The following is a 16501-nucleotide window of genomic DNA, read 5'->3' as shown; positions in this document are numbered from 1 at the left end:
CATCCCACAAATCTAAAAAAATACGGAAAATAATTTTGCACTCCAAGAAATCATCTTGCAGAGAAGAATATCTTTTAATGGCATTATTTCACTCTGATTCTTGTAACAGTAGCATTGTTGATTAACAGGTGTATAGTAATAAATAATGGTGATCACACTGACATGAAATGTACTTTACAGGTGAAACTGTACCCTTTATTATTCTTAGGCTGAAGGCAAAAGGTAGGCCCAGCTAGTGATGTTACTGGGCATGTCCTGAAAATACAACTTTACATTCATTAAATTCAAATGGGACCACATGCAATAGATCGTCAAAAATCACTGTAGGCTTCTCCCAAAATTCACCTTGTCCCACACATTTCACTTGCTAGACCTTTCAACCCTAGCCTGAGATAAGGTTACATTTTTTACATAATGAAGATGAAATAATTTCTCCTTAAAGTAGTTCAAAGCTTAGGATATAGTCACAGATTTGCTTAGCAGAAAGAATGGTAGTATCATCTGAATCAGTGTAAATTGTAATAATACATTTAATTTCTATTTTCTTCTAACCTGTACTATTGATCCAAGTTTTTCTGACTTGATATTTAATTTATTATTTATCCTTTTTGAAATGTATTCACTCCAGCTCATATCTCAGTCCTGAATCTTGCTTCCTTGCAAGTGCATACACAGAGATGCACACACCCTTACAGATAAATATATATCCATCTCATTATCTGTGTGCGTGTCTTAGCAGAAGACTACTATTACTGTTTGAAGTGCTTTATTAACACTACTTTTCTATATTCCAGCCACAGTCAAAAAATCCTTTTATAGTCTTTTATACTGTCCACCTTCTACTTTGTAGTCCTCAGAAGTTTTAGTTACCAGGTGGATTGAATAGCTGCAAAAAGTGTTTCATATTTTTTCTATCTAAACCAAACACTCCAGGAATGCTCATCTTCCACTGAACCTGTTTACTTTGTGCTTCATACATTATTAGATGGGTAAGGTAGGAAATGAAATCCCTGTGTGGCAGAAGTATCAGTATGAAAGCACTAACCTCACAGACTGAGCTCTGAAAGTAATGATCAGAGCACCCCAAAGGCTCTCTGATCTGAATTCATTGCAAACACCTAACTCACAGTCCCCTATAGGTTTGCAGTTTCAACTTAGTGCTTAATGAAGTGAAGTTTACCTCTGAAAACCTTTGTCACAGCTGGACATAACTAGCAATAGTTACTTGCAAGACTACAATTTAAGGGGGAAACTAAATCTCAGTAGGTTGTCCTTCTAGAAAAAGTGGAAATGTGCTTTTATAGGTAATATCCTACAGAATAATTTTCATCCAAGTCTCCAGTCTATATGTCAAAACCAGCATGCAATGTGCCTCATATTAATATATAGTCTCTGCATAGAAGTGTAAAAATGGAAATACAAACCCACATCAGTCAAGACTGAAATTCTTCCACAGAGTTGTGAGAGGAGTAATATGTGCATCATTCATGTATGGTCAGTCAAAGAACATAATTTATATGGAGTTCCAAGATAAATGCTTTTTCACTCAGTTCAGTTTTTAACAGAGCACAACAGCTCTTTATTTCTCAGTCCAGTTACAATAGTACTAATGCTTACAATCCAAACCACCCGGTTCTTGTTTAGAAATTTTTATTATACAAAAAGATCAACAGATCCAAATACCTGCTCTTTTTCTTACATCTTGAATCTCCACTGTTCTGGTCATCCATAGTCTGAGAGTGCAACCCTTCTCTGTCAGGCAGGATGATTTGGTGAGTTATTACATTCCAAGTTGTGTACCAGCAGAGTGTGGTGTTCCTGTAGCAGAGTTAGTGGTGGGACTTCCTTTTTCATCAGCCTGCAATTTACTCAGTATTATTCTGATGTGCTTCAGACAGCTTATTTGCTCAAATAGCTGTCTGCCCCATCAATTTAGTTGTACCATACTTGTTAATATGTATTTACCCCTGTGTACAGGAGGATTTCTTTTATATTACAATCCATGTGATAGCACATAGACAAAAAAAAACTTGACTCAAACGTCAGTTGCAAACTTCTTACACAGTAGCCAGATGATCCTCAAATCCCAAAGACACAGATAAGGTGGATGCTTGGCCGTTGGGTAATTTTGTCATTGCGGGTAGGACCAGATGGGCAATGGTCAACTGTGCAGGCATGAGATGTAGTTACAGGCAGGAGTTATGTAAATATTTTTACAAGTGTAACAAAAATGAAGCCCAAATTAAACTATCCAGAAAAGGCCTCACAAGGCCTGGGGCCCATTATAAGGCTTATTAATATTATGAAGCTTGAATCCCAGCACTATCACTTAGCCCCATCCAGTTGGCTGTACCATAGGAGTTAAGGCACTTCTACAGTCCTTGCTTGCAGTTTGCTTTACTCTGAACATCTCAAACACACCTTCCTTTGATGAACACCTCTATCCTTTCTTCTTCTTTTGAAATGGGTTTTTGTTCATCTTCATTTAGTAGCTACTGTTGAAAAAGTCTCTTGCCTTTGGTGACTAAACCTGAAAAGGACATCCTTTGAAGAAGGATAGCTAATTAATAGGGGTTATCTTGTCTTCTTCTATCCTCATTTTTAACCTGAAGGCAGGAATGAATAAATCACTTACCAACTGCAATTTCCATTAAATCTGTGGTGCTTCTTTGGACATTGCACTGCTTAAACACAAACAGCTCATCTTATCTTGTTTTTGTCTTCCTAAAACTGGTTTACACATCTTGGAAGTACAAATATGTATTCTGTAAACCCTTCTCAGGTCTCGGTTTCTAAAGAGTCACACAAAATATCTTTGTGCAGTAAAAGCAAAGAATCGATTTGTCCTATTGCAAATTCTAATCAGAGATGCACCAGTTCTTCCGTCTTCATCTGAGCCATTGTGTATGCGTATGCACGAACGAGCTTCATCTATTTATAGCTGTAATATATGCAATAAATGTTAAAAGGAATCTTTCCATTGTCAAGGAGTTCCTTTTCTGGATTATAATGCATCATTAAGATTTGCCTTAAAACACTAATGGGAGGCATAAGCTTGGTTTCACATAACCTCACAGAAATCCAGTGCTGTAAACTTACCACAAATGCTATTAGCTCTTTTTGCATAGTTTATCTCTGGGTTAATTATAGCACTCTCTTGAGGAAACCTACTGAGACTAAGAAAAGACTGAAGCCTCGTTTATTGTTTGCAGTAGGAAAAGCTGGTTTGCCTTCTCTGACATCTGGAGGAAAATGCTGGCTAAACAAATCCTTTGACTGGCCCTATGATCTTGAAGTAAAATCTGCTTTTTTGTTGGTCTTGCCATTCACAATAGGTTTTATTGTTTTGTTTGGTATGAAAACACATGCTTTTGCTTTGCAATGGTACTGTTCTTTTTCTGCAGACTTAACTTCTCCCCTTTCCCATCCTCACCCCACAGGCCTGTGACGGAGGGTTAGCCCAGATCAGTGGAGTCATGCGTCACACAGCTCTAACATGCTGGCAGCCGTTCCTGGGTCTGGCTGTGCTGCTTGTCTTCACAAGCCCCACCGTGGGCTGCCCGGCCCGCTGTGAATGCTCAGCACAGAACAAGTCTGTCAGCTGTCACCGAAGACGTCTGATGTCCATTCCAGAAGGCATTCCCATTGAGACCAAAATCTTGGACCTCAGCAAGAACCGACTGAAAAGTGTTAACCCTGAGGAATTCACATCGTACCCATTGCTGGAGGAGATTGACCTCAGTGACAATATTGTCTCCAATGTTGAGCCTGGAGCCTTTAACAATCTCTTCAACTTGCGCTCCTTGCGGCTGAAAGGAAACCGTCTGAAGCTGGTCCCCCTTGGGGTGTTCACTGGGTTGTCAAACTTAACAAAGCTTGATATAAGTGAAAACAAGATTGTCATTTTGCTAGACTACATGTTTCAAGATCTGCATAACCTAAAATCCCTGGAGGTTGGGGACAATGATTTGGTGTATATATCACACAGGGCCTTCAGTGGGCTGCTTAGCCTGGAGCAGCTTACCCTGGAGAGATGCAACCTCACAGCCGTACCAACAGAAGCTCTTTCTCACCTCCACAACCTCATCAGTCTGCATTTGAAACAGCTCAACATTAACGCTTTGCCGGCATATGCCTTTAAAAGACTGTTTCGCCTGAAAGACCTACAGATAGAGGCCTGGCCACTCCTGGACATGCTGCCTGCCAACAGTCTGTACGGTCTCAACCTAACTTCTCTCTCCATCACAAACACCAACCTGTCTGCGGTACCTTACTCTGCTTTTAAACACCTGGTTTACCTGACACATCTCAACCTCTCTTACAACCCCATCAGCAGCATCGAAGCAGGCATGCTGTCGGATTTAGTGCGCCTGCAGGAGCTTCACATGGTGGGGGCACAGCTGCGCACCATTGAACCACATGCTTTCCAAGGGCTCCGATTCTTGCGCGTGCTCAACGTGTCCCAAAACCTGCTAGAAACCCTAGAAGAGAATGTATTCCATTCCTCCAAAAGCCTTGAGGTCCTCTGCATTAACAACAACCCTCTGGCCTGTGACTGCCGTCTTCTTTGGATTTTGCAGCGGCAGCCCACCTTGCAGTTTGGTAGCGAACCACCAATGTGTGCTGGCCCAGACAGTGTCAGAGAGAGGTCATTCAGAGATTTTCACAGCACAGCTCTCTCCTTTTACTTCACCTGTAAGAAGCCCAAGATACAAGACAAGAAGTTGCAGTACCTGGTAGTGGAGGAAGGACAGACCGTGCAGTTGATGTGCAAGGCTGATGGGGACCCACAGCCTACCATCTCCTGGGTTACCCCACGCCGGAGGCTGATCACAACTAAATCAAATGGTAGAGCCACTGTGCTGGGAGATGGTACCCTGGAGATCCGATTTGCCCAAGACCAGGACACTGGGATCTATGTCTGTATTGCAAGTAATGCAGCTGGGAATGACACCTACTCGGCCTCCCTGACAGTAAAGGGGTTTACTTCAGACCGTTTCCTTTATGCCAACAGGACCCCTATGTATATGACAGACTCCAACGACACAAGTTCTAACGGAACCAATGCGAACAGTTACTCTCTGGACCTTAAGACAATATTGGTGTCCACAGCTATGGGCTGTTTCACATTCCTTGGAGTGGTTTTATTTTGTTTCCTTCTTCTTTTTGTGTGGAGCCGAGGGAAAGGCAAACACAAAACCAGCATTGACCTTGAATATGTCCCTCGCAAAAACAATGGTGCTGTGGTTGAAGGGGAGGTTTCTGGACCACGAAGGTTCAATATGAAAATGATTTGATGGTATTCTGCTAGCAGTGCTTTTTCTGTGGCATTAAAACCAATTAAAACAGCCTGGCATGTGGAATCGCTAGGCAGAAGCAGCTTAATGCAGCTGTCAGTGTATCAAAAGGTTATATGAAAATGGAAAGACTATTTGTGGTTATACAACAGAGCCTCCAGACCTTGAGGCAGATGTGTCAGGGCCTTTCATAGAACTGGGAAATTGTACTAACTGTTTGCATTGCAAATACTGGCATTCTGGGGATATCAGCAATGAACCACTGGCTCATGCTCATGGACAATTGTTCAACATTTTCTACTGCTACAAAAGGAAAAAGAAAAAAACCTACAGTGTAGGATTTACATATTTAAAGAAAAAGACACATTTGTCTAAACCACACTCTACAGTGAAATTTGTATCCATATATCTCATTTGGTAAAACTTTGCATCGTCCCTTCTAGTTGGTTCAATACAACAAAAAAATTGGTAGCTTTTTTTTTTAATCTACATCTATACTGTGTACATTTTGAAGCAATACAAATGAGAGGTTGTGCTTTTAGATATCCACCACTACTGACCCAAGTGTGATGTCACCCATCTTTAACTACCACCAAGCCCAAATTAGATGCTTGTAGTTACTAATTAGAAATAACATAAGATATTTTTCTCCTCATGTAGAAGGCCAGAGCTGAATAGTTGAGAGCAAAACCGCTCAACTCTGTCGATCTACTCTTCATATAAATATAAGGCGTGTGCCTAGTTTTGATACAGAATGGAATATTTTTTATATCTGTGATATCACACTGGACCAGTTTACTGTAATACAGCCCTGGTTCTCACCCAGGGAAGGCAACCCACTAGTCAATGCTGGCATGGAGGAGTTGAGTTCTACCTTGAAGAGAGAGAATTGGTTTTGTTAGCCCTGATTTTAATTTCAAAGCTACTGTTAAAATGTTAATGTGTACTGGGCCAAATAAAGAGCATAATACCTTCTGCAGACTCCTTGGGAAATATGGTCATCTTACTCTTTATACAACTGAATTAAAACATACAAACACTCTGCTACTAGGAATGAACTCTTCTCCAATGCCAAGTAAACTACAGTTGTTCATGCATAATATGGGGATTTATAATACTAAAATAATATTTAAAACATGATAGCCTCAAAAAGGCTAACATACTGCCAGATATAATGAACCTCTAGTCACTGTCATTCTCATCTTGTATATTTGTAGATAACACAGAGACGTAAAGCTAGTTTCCAAGAACAGATTACTTAGCTATCCTTAATGCCATTTTAATAACAATGTGGTTATGTTCCTTTCAGGGGCAGTATCTTAGAGCAAGAGGGGCGAATTTTTCCAGATTTTAGGAATCTTTTTTAATGGAGAGAAGACAGAAGTGGAACATTAGTTCAGCACAAATAACCTTTTGTTTGTTTGTTTTATGCCTCCAAAGAAATCCTCAAAAGGCTGAGAAGTGAAATTTTATTCTTTATCATTAATACCACAGTTTTTATTTTTTAAATTCTCAGCAATTGCAAGATACAAAGTTGTTCAGCCACCTCTCAAGTTTTCCACCAATTATGAGCCATAGGTTTGTTGTATGTGGTTGATAGCAAGTACCATTTTTAAATGATTGGCATAACCTGGAGTAAGGATGACAATGACTATATATATGTTTAACCAGATTAATATGAAAATATTATAAGACAGAACATTCAGATTAATGTGATTAAGAGCCTATGTTCAATCTTAGTAGTAGATTTTGGTATTTTGAAACCAAAGTCAAGCTGACCTATAATGGGATGCAGGTGCTTCTAAAATTAGTATCCACATTCTTGGCAGAGATTTTCAAAGCAGGATAAAAATCTCCCACTTCTATCAAGGGAAATGTGCCAAAAGTTGTAAAATCCAGCTGCACTCCCTAGATGTACACATAACTTAGCTGCAGGACCCAAGGCTAGGCAGTTTTGAGAATCTCTTTTTTTAGTGATTGATCATTGTTTGCATCATTGCTTTATTTTAGGTTGCCAAACTGCGGAGGTTGCAAGCGTTCTTAGAATTTTCTTTACTTAAATTGGCTTTAAGTTTAGAGTTGGGTTTTCTTGCTTCCTTTTTTTTTATCCTCTGAACTAGATAGCTGGAGATTTATGGACATGTTTGATAAGAATACTCTTTGTTCTATGACATTTGTAGAACATTAATATAACGGAATAACCCCTGACTAAATTCTAACACCAGGGAAATTATTTTTGTTGATGTAATAACCACTGCACTGAAGTCCAAAACTCTACTGTACCTTAATGTGGGCAGTTAAAGAAACAAATGGGGATAAAACAAAATGTTTCTGAACTGTCCCTTGAAGACATTTGCATGTGCCTTTCCCTTGTAATTGTCATTTTTTTCAACTAGTAATCTATTGCCCCTGCAGTCATTTCATGTTAAATGTTAAAATCAATGTTAGAAGCAAAAATTCACCTAAGTTCTAGACATTTGCAGCTGATTTCTTCATATTAAATGACACAATAAAAAAAAAATCTCAAAAAACACCACCCTAGAAAACATGTACTTTTAGGATTAATTATGAGTTGCTGTATTCCCCTATTCCCTTAGAATGACTCTAAGAAGTGATTGCATTGTTAGTGCACTGCAAGGATTTGTAAGCAGAAATGTGCTTAGTTATCTATGTAAAATGTGTGCTGGTGATGGAAATCACCGCTTGCTGTTGCTGAGCACCGCCTTGCAGAGCTGTCAGTGTTCTGTGTATCGCCTTGAGTTCAGTCAGTATTCAGTTTTTCAGAATCAGTGTTTGTTCCCTGCCTCCTAGCAATGTTCTACTTTTTGCAGCCTACTTATTTCAGCATGGACTTAACAAGGCATATGGCACCTCTTAACAGAAGTGAGGACAGCAAGACTCAGAGACACTTTTTGTCTTGCTCCACATAGTCTTCTTCTTATGTATTTGTGGGACACATACTAACTATGGCTCTTGTGGGTTAATAAGGAATACAGTGTCACAGTCAGACCTAGACAAGTACGTTTTAGGCAATTCTTTTGAGAACAGTGGATGAATGTCTACCCTGCCTCTTGAAGGAGTCACTTCTACTTCTCTGCTGGAGATCAAGGAGACACTCCGCAGTGTATTTTACTGCAGGGGAGAAAAAGGACTGGGCTGTGAGGAGGCATCTGACCCATATGGCTCCCCTATCATATTTTCAGAAACAGGTGGATAGTGCATACCTGGCACTAAAAGAGGAATCAAAGGTTTTAACATACCTCTGACTTGTATACCAGCTGTTCCCCATGCTGACACTAGCCTGAATTTACCTGGCAGTCAGTGCAACAAAACTCTGAGGAGCAGCAGTAGTTTTGCAGAAAAGTTTTGCAGAAAAAACTGGAAACGTCAGAACCAGCAAAGCAACTTGAGAAAACAGGTACCAAAATATCCTTGTCCATAACTCCTGTAAGAGCAATGACTGAACCTCCCACAAATATATTTTGAAGTCCACTTGCACAGATCAGTACGAAGATCAGAACAGATGAATGTACAAGTGTTTACAGAATCACAGTGAATCACAGAATCATTTAGGTTGGAAAGGACCTTCAATATCATCGAGCCCAACCTTTGACTGATCACCACCTTGATAACTAGACCATAACACTAAGTGCCACACTCAGTCATTTACTGAACACCCCCATGGATAGTGACTCCACCACCACCCCGGTCAGTCCATTACAATGCTTAACCACCCTTTCAGTGAAGAAATTCTTCCTGACGTCCAGCCTGAGCCTCTCCTGGTGCAGCTTGGGGCTGTGTCCTCTCCTCCTGTCACTGGTTGCCTGGGAGAAGAGGCTGATCCTCACCTAGCTACAACCTCTTCCAAGGGAGATGTAAAGAGTGATAAGGTTCCCTTGAGCCTCCTTTTCTCCAGACTAAACACCCCCAGTTTCCTCAGCTGCTCCTCATAGGACTTATACTGTACACCCTCCATCAGCTCTGTTGGCCTTCTCTGCGCATGCTGCAGCACCTCAGTGTATTTCCTGACTTGAGGGACCCAGAACTGGACACAGCAATTGAGGTGCAGCCTCACCACTGCCAAGTACAGGGGGACAATCACTGCCCTGGTCCTGCTGGCCACATTATTGCTGGTACAGGCCAGGATGCCATAGGCCTTCTTGGCCACCTGGTCACACTCCTGGCTCATGGTCAGCTGCTGTTGAGCAGCACCCCCAGGTCCTTTTCTGGTGGGCCACTTTCCAGCCACTCTGCCCCAGTCTGTGGATATGCATGGGGTTGTTGTGACTTAACTCCAGGCCCCTACGCTTGGCCTTTTTGAACCTCATCCAGCTGGCCTTGGCCTGTTGATCCAGCCTGTCCAGATCCCTTTGCAGAGCCTTCCTGCCCTCCAGCAGCAGATAAACACTCCCATCCAACTTGATGTCACCTGCAAACTTACTGAAGGAGCACTCCAGGTCATTGATAAAGATATTAAACAGGATTGGGCCCAATCCTGAGCCCTGGGAACTCCGCTTGTTATCAGACACCAACTGGTTGTGGCACCATTCACCACTCTCTGAGCCTGGCCATTCAGAGAGCTTTTAACCCAGCCATTTTTCCAACCCAGTTAAACTTTGCATAAATTAGTTAAAGAGAACACTGAAGCAGTGCATACAGAAAAGGGTTTTTGACATGATTTACAATTGATAAGGACTAAGCAGCACCCCACCTCGGCCTTATTTTTAAATTTTGAGATGGTTCTGGGGTTTTTTTGTCCCGTCTTCTTTCTTCTGAACTTTACAACTTTCTTTTCAGAAAGGTTTTCTCCACAAAAATGTTACTTCACTTAGATTCAGACTGGGAGGCTGCTTCTACCCTCTGTACCCACCTCATTATCCATTCACACATGTTTCTAGTGCCAGCAGAGGCAACAGCTCCAGATACAATTAAACAGAAGACTCCAAGGCCCCTAGAGAACTGCTGATGTTACCGGACATTTTTTAACTAAACTTTTTTTAAGCTGACTTCATTGTCACACTGCCATGCAAGGTTTCCTTTATGGAAAGGAATTAGCCTTAAGGCTATCTTTTTTTTCCTTATTTCTTTAATATTGATATTGTGTGACCTGTGACAACAATTATAACATCATGAAGAAAATTAAGACGTATTACACATTACATCCTCAGCATGACAAATTGTAATTTAGGCAGATGAAACACAGTAAGAAGTCAGTGTTAATATTTAATAGAAAGTCTTATCTAAACCTTGTAACAGAAGAAAAAACTGGCAAGGAGATAACTGCGGTATGTAGGCCATGTCGCAACTGAATCACATCAAAGATGTGAAACAGACTTTGCTACACCATGCCTGGCTATCTGGTTTTGGCATTAGACTTTCCCAGAAAAACTCTCAGGATGTGTGAATGCCAGAAATCTGCATTTAACCCATGAAAAGACAAAGCATTGGCTGGAAATCCAGTAGAGCAAGCAGTTTCTGGCTGCCCAAGGATAACAGCAGCTTCCAGCAAGGATAGACAAGAAACTGTAGTCATGCAGTTATTTTGCCTCATCCGCTACTGCATCCTGTGAAAATACAGTCCATTATCCAGTAATAAAATGCCCAATCCTTACCTATTTTCCTTCAAAGGAGGGAACATTTGCAAAGCAAGCTATAGTCTGTTCCACCTCCACTCACAACAGGGGAACATCCAGCAAGAAGTGAGGAAGCCTATTCTGACCAGCTTGCTAATAATCTTTTTCCATTGAATGGTCCTAGGCCATTGGTATCCAGGGCTAGCATGATGGCTGCTTTTTCCATTCCCATCCTCTCAGCTCACCATGTGGCTTGACATGGAGTAGCAGGGAAAAAAACCATATGGTCAAGTTGTCCCTCCTCACTGAACTGTAACTCTGATAAACAGCACAGCAGTAGTGTCTTAGAAATCTCAGTCTGCTGCAGTTTATCCATGGTTTTGCCATAAGATGACATGTGGGAAAACATTGGATACATGCTTTCTGGCCTTCTTTCAGTATCCTATGTGACTGATTGCTCTTTGTGCTACGAAGAACGAAGAAAGAAGAACTAAAAACATCTGATCCAGTAATTTAAAACTTAATTGTGTCTGAAGGAGTTAAAGGAACATCTTTGGAAAAGTCAGAGGGCCTGGTTGCTGGAGAATATCTCAAGAAATGAATGAGATTTTTTCAAGTTAGCCAAGAAATTTGGATGCCCTGTTCTTATTATCTGTAATAAGAATTAAAAATTCAATTTTCCTTGGTAGCTTAGAAGAATCACAGTTAGTTCAGTGACACATGCTCCTTTTGTCTGTCTCGTAGCTCTTCTCAATTCCCTTCTCAGTTTCAAATGACTGTGATGCCAAAGGAAGATCTCTGGATTTGGTTAAGTTTCACTGAATGTTCATATGGCTTTTGGAATCTAGATCTCAAGGCAGGATCTTAAACCTTCTTCAAGCCAAAAATAAAAATAAAAAAGGAAGAAGAAGCTTGAGTAAAACTCCTTCTGCAAATGAAATAAACCAACTTCTGTGAGAATCTTGCTACTGAAATAGTTACATGTGAAAAGGAATCTGCAGAGGTTTTTGGGGTTTGGGGGGTTTTTGTTTTGTTTTGCTTTGGTTTGGTTTTCTTTTTCACTAGAAGCAGGTGGTTGGGTATAAGACCAGCTGGAAATAAAAATCTGTATTTATAGCATCAGCAGAATGAGGAAAGAGCTGGCATAGTCAAGAAAATGTTCTGGGTTATCTCAACTTGAAGGATCTTTTATCTTTACTATTAAAATAGGTTATAGAAACATACAAAAGAACAGACTTTTGCCTCATAAATTGATTATCTGTATTTATTCAACTGTACCAAAATTGCCATGAAGCAGAAGTGTTGAAGTAAGAGACTGAAAACAGATTTTCTACCATAGTAAATCAGGAGAAGTCCTCTTGACACCATTCTGTTGCTCCTGGTTACACTAGAAATTTGATAAATTAATCCAGGTTTTTTGCTTTCTACTAAGCAGGCTATAGCAGAAAATAAGCAGAACTTATGTTTTAACTATTTCTCATCTTGTGGCATCTGGTACCTTTTATTCTGGATTGCTTTAATATTTACACTGCTAACTGAGCTGCAGAACATGAAAATATACATTCTGGGAAGAGAAGGAAAAAAGGCACATGGAAAACTGTAACCTTAAAGAAGTCCGCCTATTTCTACTCACAGCATTTGCAAGTCAAAAACATCACCTCCTCATACTTAAGCCAAAAACAATGGCTTTAAAGCATTGTGCATAAGCAGCTGCATAGCTATCTATGAAGACGGTTGTCAACTTGTACACACACTAGTCATTTTGATCTTTCAGAAAACAAAATATTATTGCTTCTTAAAGAATTCATTTATGATGTTTTGATACTAAAAGCAAACAACACTTTGGCTTCATTACACTGGGCACTGCGTAAGTAGGAAGTAAATTATGACACTGATCTGTTGAGCTTACAGCCATACAGTAGGAAGTTGGCTTTTGAGCAATGATAACAAGTCTCTCGTTGTTTGAGGAGGGAATGCCATAGTGCAGATATATTAAAATATCATCACTCTTACTGAAATCTGTTTGCAAGCACATGTAGTTCATATGTACATGTTTGTGTGTGAAAAAAATAGTTATATTTGTTTTGTTCCTTTCTTCAAGTATTAAATGTATATTGTTTTTAAAAAGTGACAAGGTTAACATGAAAAAATTGTGATGTAATTTATTTTGATATATATGATCATGAGTATGGATGGGAAATGAAACAGCCTTGCTGTCATGATCCATGAAGCACATGACAATTCAGGTTTGTCCATAAGTTTGCTTCATGTTTGAGCAAAATATGCTAATACGATGGAAAAAAAAAAAAAAAGCTTTGTTGTCAAGACAGTTGTTCTGAATGTCATTTTAAAAGTTACTTTAGGGCTTATGTCATGATGTGTGTCATACTTATCCACAATGAAACCCAAATAAATAATTCCATGGACTGGCAAAATTTACTTGAAAAAGTGAAGAAAATTTACATTGTTTCCCCTATTGTAGCTGATCATTTTTTCCCCCAAGGTGTAGTGTAGGAAGCTAAAATAAGAACAATACAGCTTCCTTAACACCAGACCCGAGGTCCTTAGTGCAGGTCACAAGAACTTTTCAGGCCCACCCCTCTTAAACGGAGAGAATCTGAACAAATACCGTGAGAAAGAGAAGACTCTAGCAGGTATTTTTCACCTACTCACTCTCCTCCTTCATTGCATGAAGCCCTCAAGCAGAGAGAAAACCTAGGTTTCATTCAGATATGTTTTGGGATTTATGATCCATACAAACTATCAGCCTGTTCCCTCACTTTCCCTCAGTCAGCCTGTTCCCTCACTTTCATTTGTGCAGTGTGTTCAGGTAACTGATGGGGATACCAATGAAGCAAATGCTGGAAGGAGAAAAGCATGCCACTTAACAGCACCATGGAGAGAACAGCAGAAAGATAGATTTCACCAGCTGTGTCACCTAGAAGGCAACCAATACTGAAAATCTGCATTTGAAACATGGTTGCTGAGGAAATCACCAGTATTCAGACACTGGTGGAAATGGTGGAAAGGAGATTCTGCTGAGCTTGAAACCTTTATCAACTCCCTGAGACTTGCCACAATCTACCAAATCTACATCAGAGATCAGCTTTGAAGAAGGACACAGGTTGTAATCTAAACTATTGGTACTCACATTTTTCCACAGCTAGGTACTTTTAACAACAGTAAATTTTATGTTTTCTGGGACAATCTGAATTAAGATTTATCACCCATGTACCCATTATACTCTAAACTAGGGTCCTGTTCTCTAGAAGGGAAAACAGTTGCTACCTCGGGAAAAGAAGCAGCTTGAAATCCTGATAGATTGCTAGGAGCAGAGACAGACAGGGGTTGAATATGAGCTCTCCTATGCCTCCTGAAATCCGTCTTATTCTCCTGCATTTGCATTTGAGACCTCCAAAAGATTTTGACTGAACTTGCAACACTGTACCCTCCTCTGGAGCAGAATGTCAAATGCAAATGCAAACTGTCAGCTAAACTTTACTATTGATTTTATTATAATAATCTACTTTATTAATAATATTTTTAATCTGATTGACAGTCTAAGGTACCGCAATACTGCCTTCAGTAAGACATGAAAAAAGAGCCATTGCACCTACCACTGCATGGAGAACAGAGGTTTTTCCTCAGAAGATTCCTCCTAAGATTACACCATGTCGAGGTAGAACCTGTTCTGTATCACAAGATCTACTGAGCAATTTCCAATTCTAACAGTAGAAGAAGCTACTAGTTTTCTCCATGATAACCAGGTAGAGAAAAACACCATCACATCAGGCAATCTCTGACATATTTATTAAAATTTTAAAAAAACTAAAATTGTAAAATTTATGAATAACTCTTAACAGACAAACACACTTAAGATTTTTTAAGAACATCCAGAATTTTCTACAGCACAGTCACTTTCAAAAATTTTTAATATTTATACTTTTGCAGATCCACTATAGAGGATTTGACAAGTAGTTAGTAACCCTATATTGGATACTACAGACATGTATAAATAAACAAACCTTGGCATCCAAAGTTTATTTTAAGAAATGCCTGGGTTTAATATTTTTGTATTTTTAAAAGTTGATGGGAAATTGAAAATGCCACTATTTACCAGGTAAACTCAATTCACAGAGACTGAGTTATTCTCATATGGGGGAATGCTCACAGTGAATTTTCTGCACATGAAACCTTCCCACATACAGCTGTAGATGACATGCTATAAAAAAAGGGCTTTGTTCATCTCTGGTACTGGGGGAGAGGCTGGTAATTCATGCTGGGAAAGCACGAATAAGGTGTGAAAGTGCTGGACTGAGAAACTGAGTTACTGCGAAGGAACTGGCCTTTCTGTCTACAGGCTCAGTAGCCATCTGGGAGATTTAGTCTAAATTCCTTCTTTAATAGATGCAGGAAATTCCTCGTGGAAAGCCTTATTTTTCCTCTTTTCTTGGAAGGATAAATTTCAACCTGAGTAATCAATGGGAAATGAAATACAGTAAGAAGTTAGTAAAATGCAGGACTGGATAGTAAAGATGAATAGAAATTAAAACTTTTCTAAAAAATTGTGTTACACTGGTACTTAGCACATTGTCTAAATAATTCTGAAATTATTTAGGTTTGCAGGATCTGGTTTATTAATTAATAGCTAGGGGATTCATTCAGCTAGTTAAAGCTGGAATCACCAGCTGGAATATCTCATTTACCTCATCAGTCCCTAAGTGGAAGTTGTATTTTTCTGAGCTGTTTTCCAATAACTTTCCTATTTATATAACTCAAAAGCACAAGTGATGGAGAGCACACTTATTTTATTATAGGAAGACAATGATAATAAATTTAATCTATTACTTTTGCTAAGAGAGCTCTTTGCTGTTTGTACAAAGATTAATAGATTACATCCTTATCTAAATTACTACTATCACTAAAACCAAACATCTAACCTTAAGAATCTATTGACCCTTTATGCATCTGTGCAGTATACCAGTTCTAATGCACTGCAAATAACATTTTGCTTTCACATTGAGCAGGCATGCCATGCAAAGCGGTTAGAGGCAATGCAGCCTTCAGAGTTACAGAAACATTTGCATTTTAATGGGCCTTCCTGAATTTTTTCTTGGCTTTTATGGGTTTGGCAGGCTGTCACATTTTGTTAAAGGATATCAGATCATCCTTGCCTGGCTTGGAGAAGGCATAGCTGTCGTTTAGTAACACAAACAGAAGTCTGCAACTCAGGATTTCTTAGCTGTAATCAGAACCCCTGGGTCTCTAATTCTCTGGAGAGTACAATAATATTTACCTTTCAAAAGGAAGGCTCTGCCATTTCCCTAAGGTTTATAAAGCCAAGGAGTTATAACTCGCCCATACCTGTGTAAGGAATGGTAATTTTGATGGAGGTTGGTATCAAACAAAGAAAATCTTTTTTAAGAAATGCAAGCCTTGCTACTCAAAGTGCTCAAGATGAGCACTCCTCTTGGCAGCATGGTCACAGCAGTGGTCTGCCCTGTGGTCAGCATTTCCAACAGTTCTAAATTAAAGTATCTTGCAGAGCAGTGGCAGTATATGAAAGAAAATTGTCATGAGAGATGCACACCAACTAGACTCTGTCTTTTATGTAGTTCAGTGGTATATTGC

At 39.6% G+C, this 16501-nt stretch overlaps 1 protein-coding gene across 2 annotated transcripts in view; it reads left to right on the top strand.

The window, feature by feature from the left end:
* LINGO2 (leucine rich repeat and Ig domain containing 2) overlaps nucleotides 1-6278 on the top strand; it is a 512490-nt gene extending 506212 nt beyond the window's left edge. For both annotated transcript variants that reach the window (XM_032096275.1, XM_032096276.1), the window contains one exon: nucleotides 3441-6278. In XM_032096275.1, coding sequence (XP_031952166.1) covers nucleotides 3477-5297 — 1821 coding nt within the window. In that variant the 5' untranslated portion in view covers nucleotides 3441-3476 and the 3' untranslated portion in view covers nucleotides 5298-6278. The remainder of the gene's footprint in view (nucleotides 1-3440) is intronic.
* Nucleotides 6279-16501: the final 10223 nt, after the last annotated feature.

Source organism: Corvus moneduloides, chromosome Z, assembly GCF_009650955.1.
Source record: "Corvus moneduloides isolate bCorMon1 chromosome Z, bCorMon1.pri, whole genome shotgun sequence".
NCBI lineage: Eukaryota > Metazoa > Chordata > Aves > Passeriformes > Corvidae > Corvus > Corvus moneduloides.
Note: the sequence above shows the minus strand (reverse complement) of the source record. Positions and strands in the feature narration are given on the sequence as shown.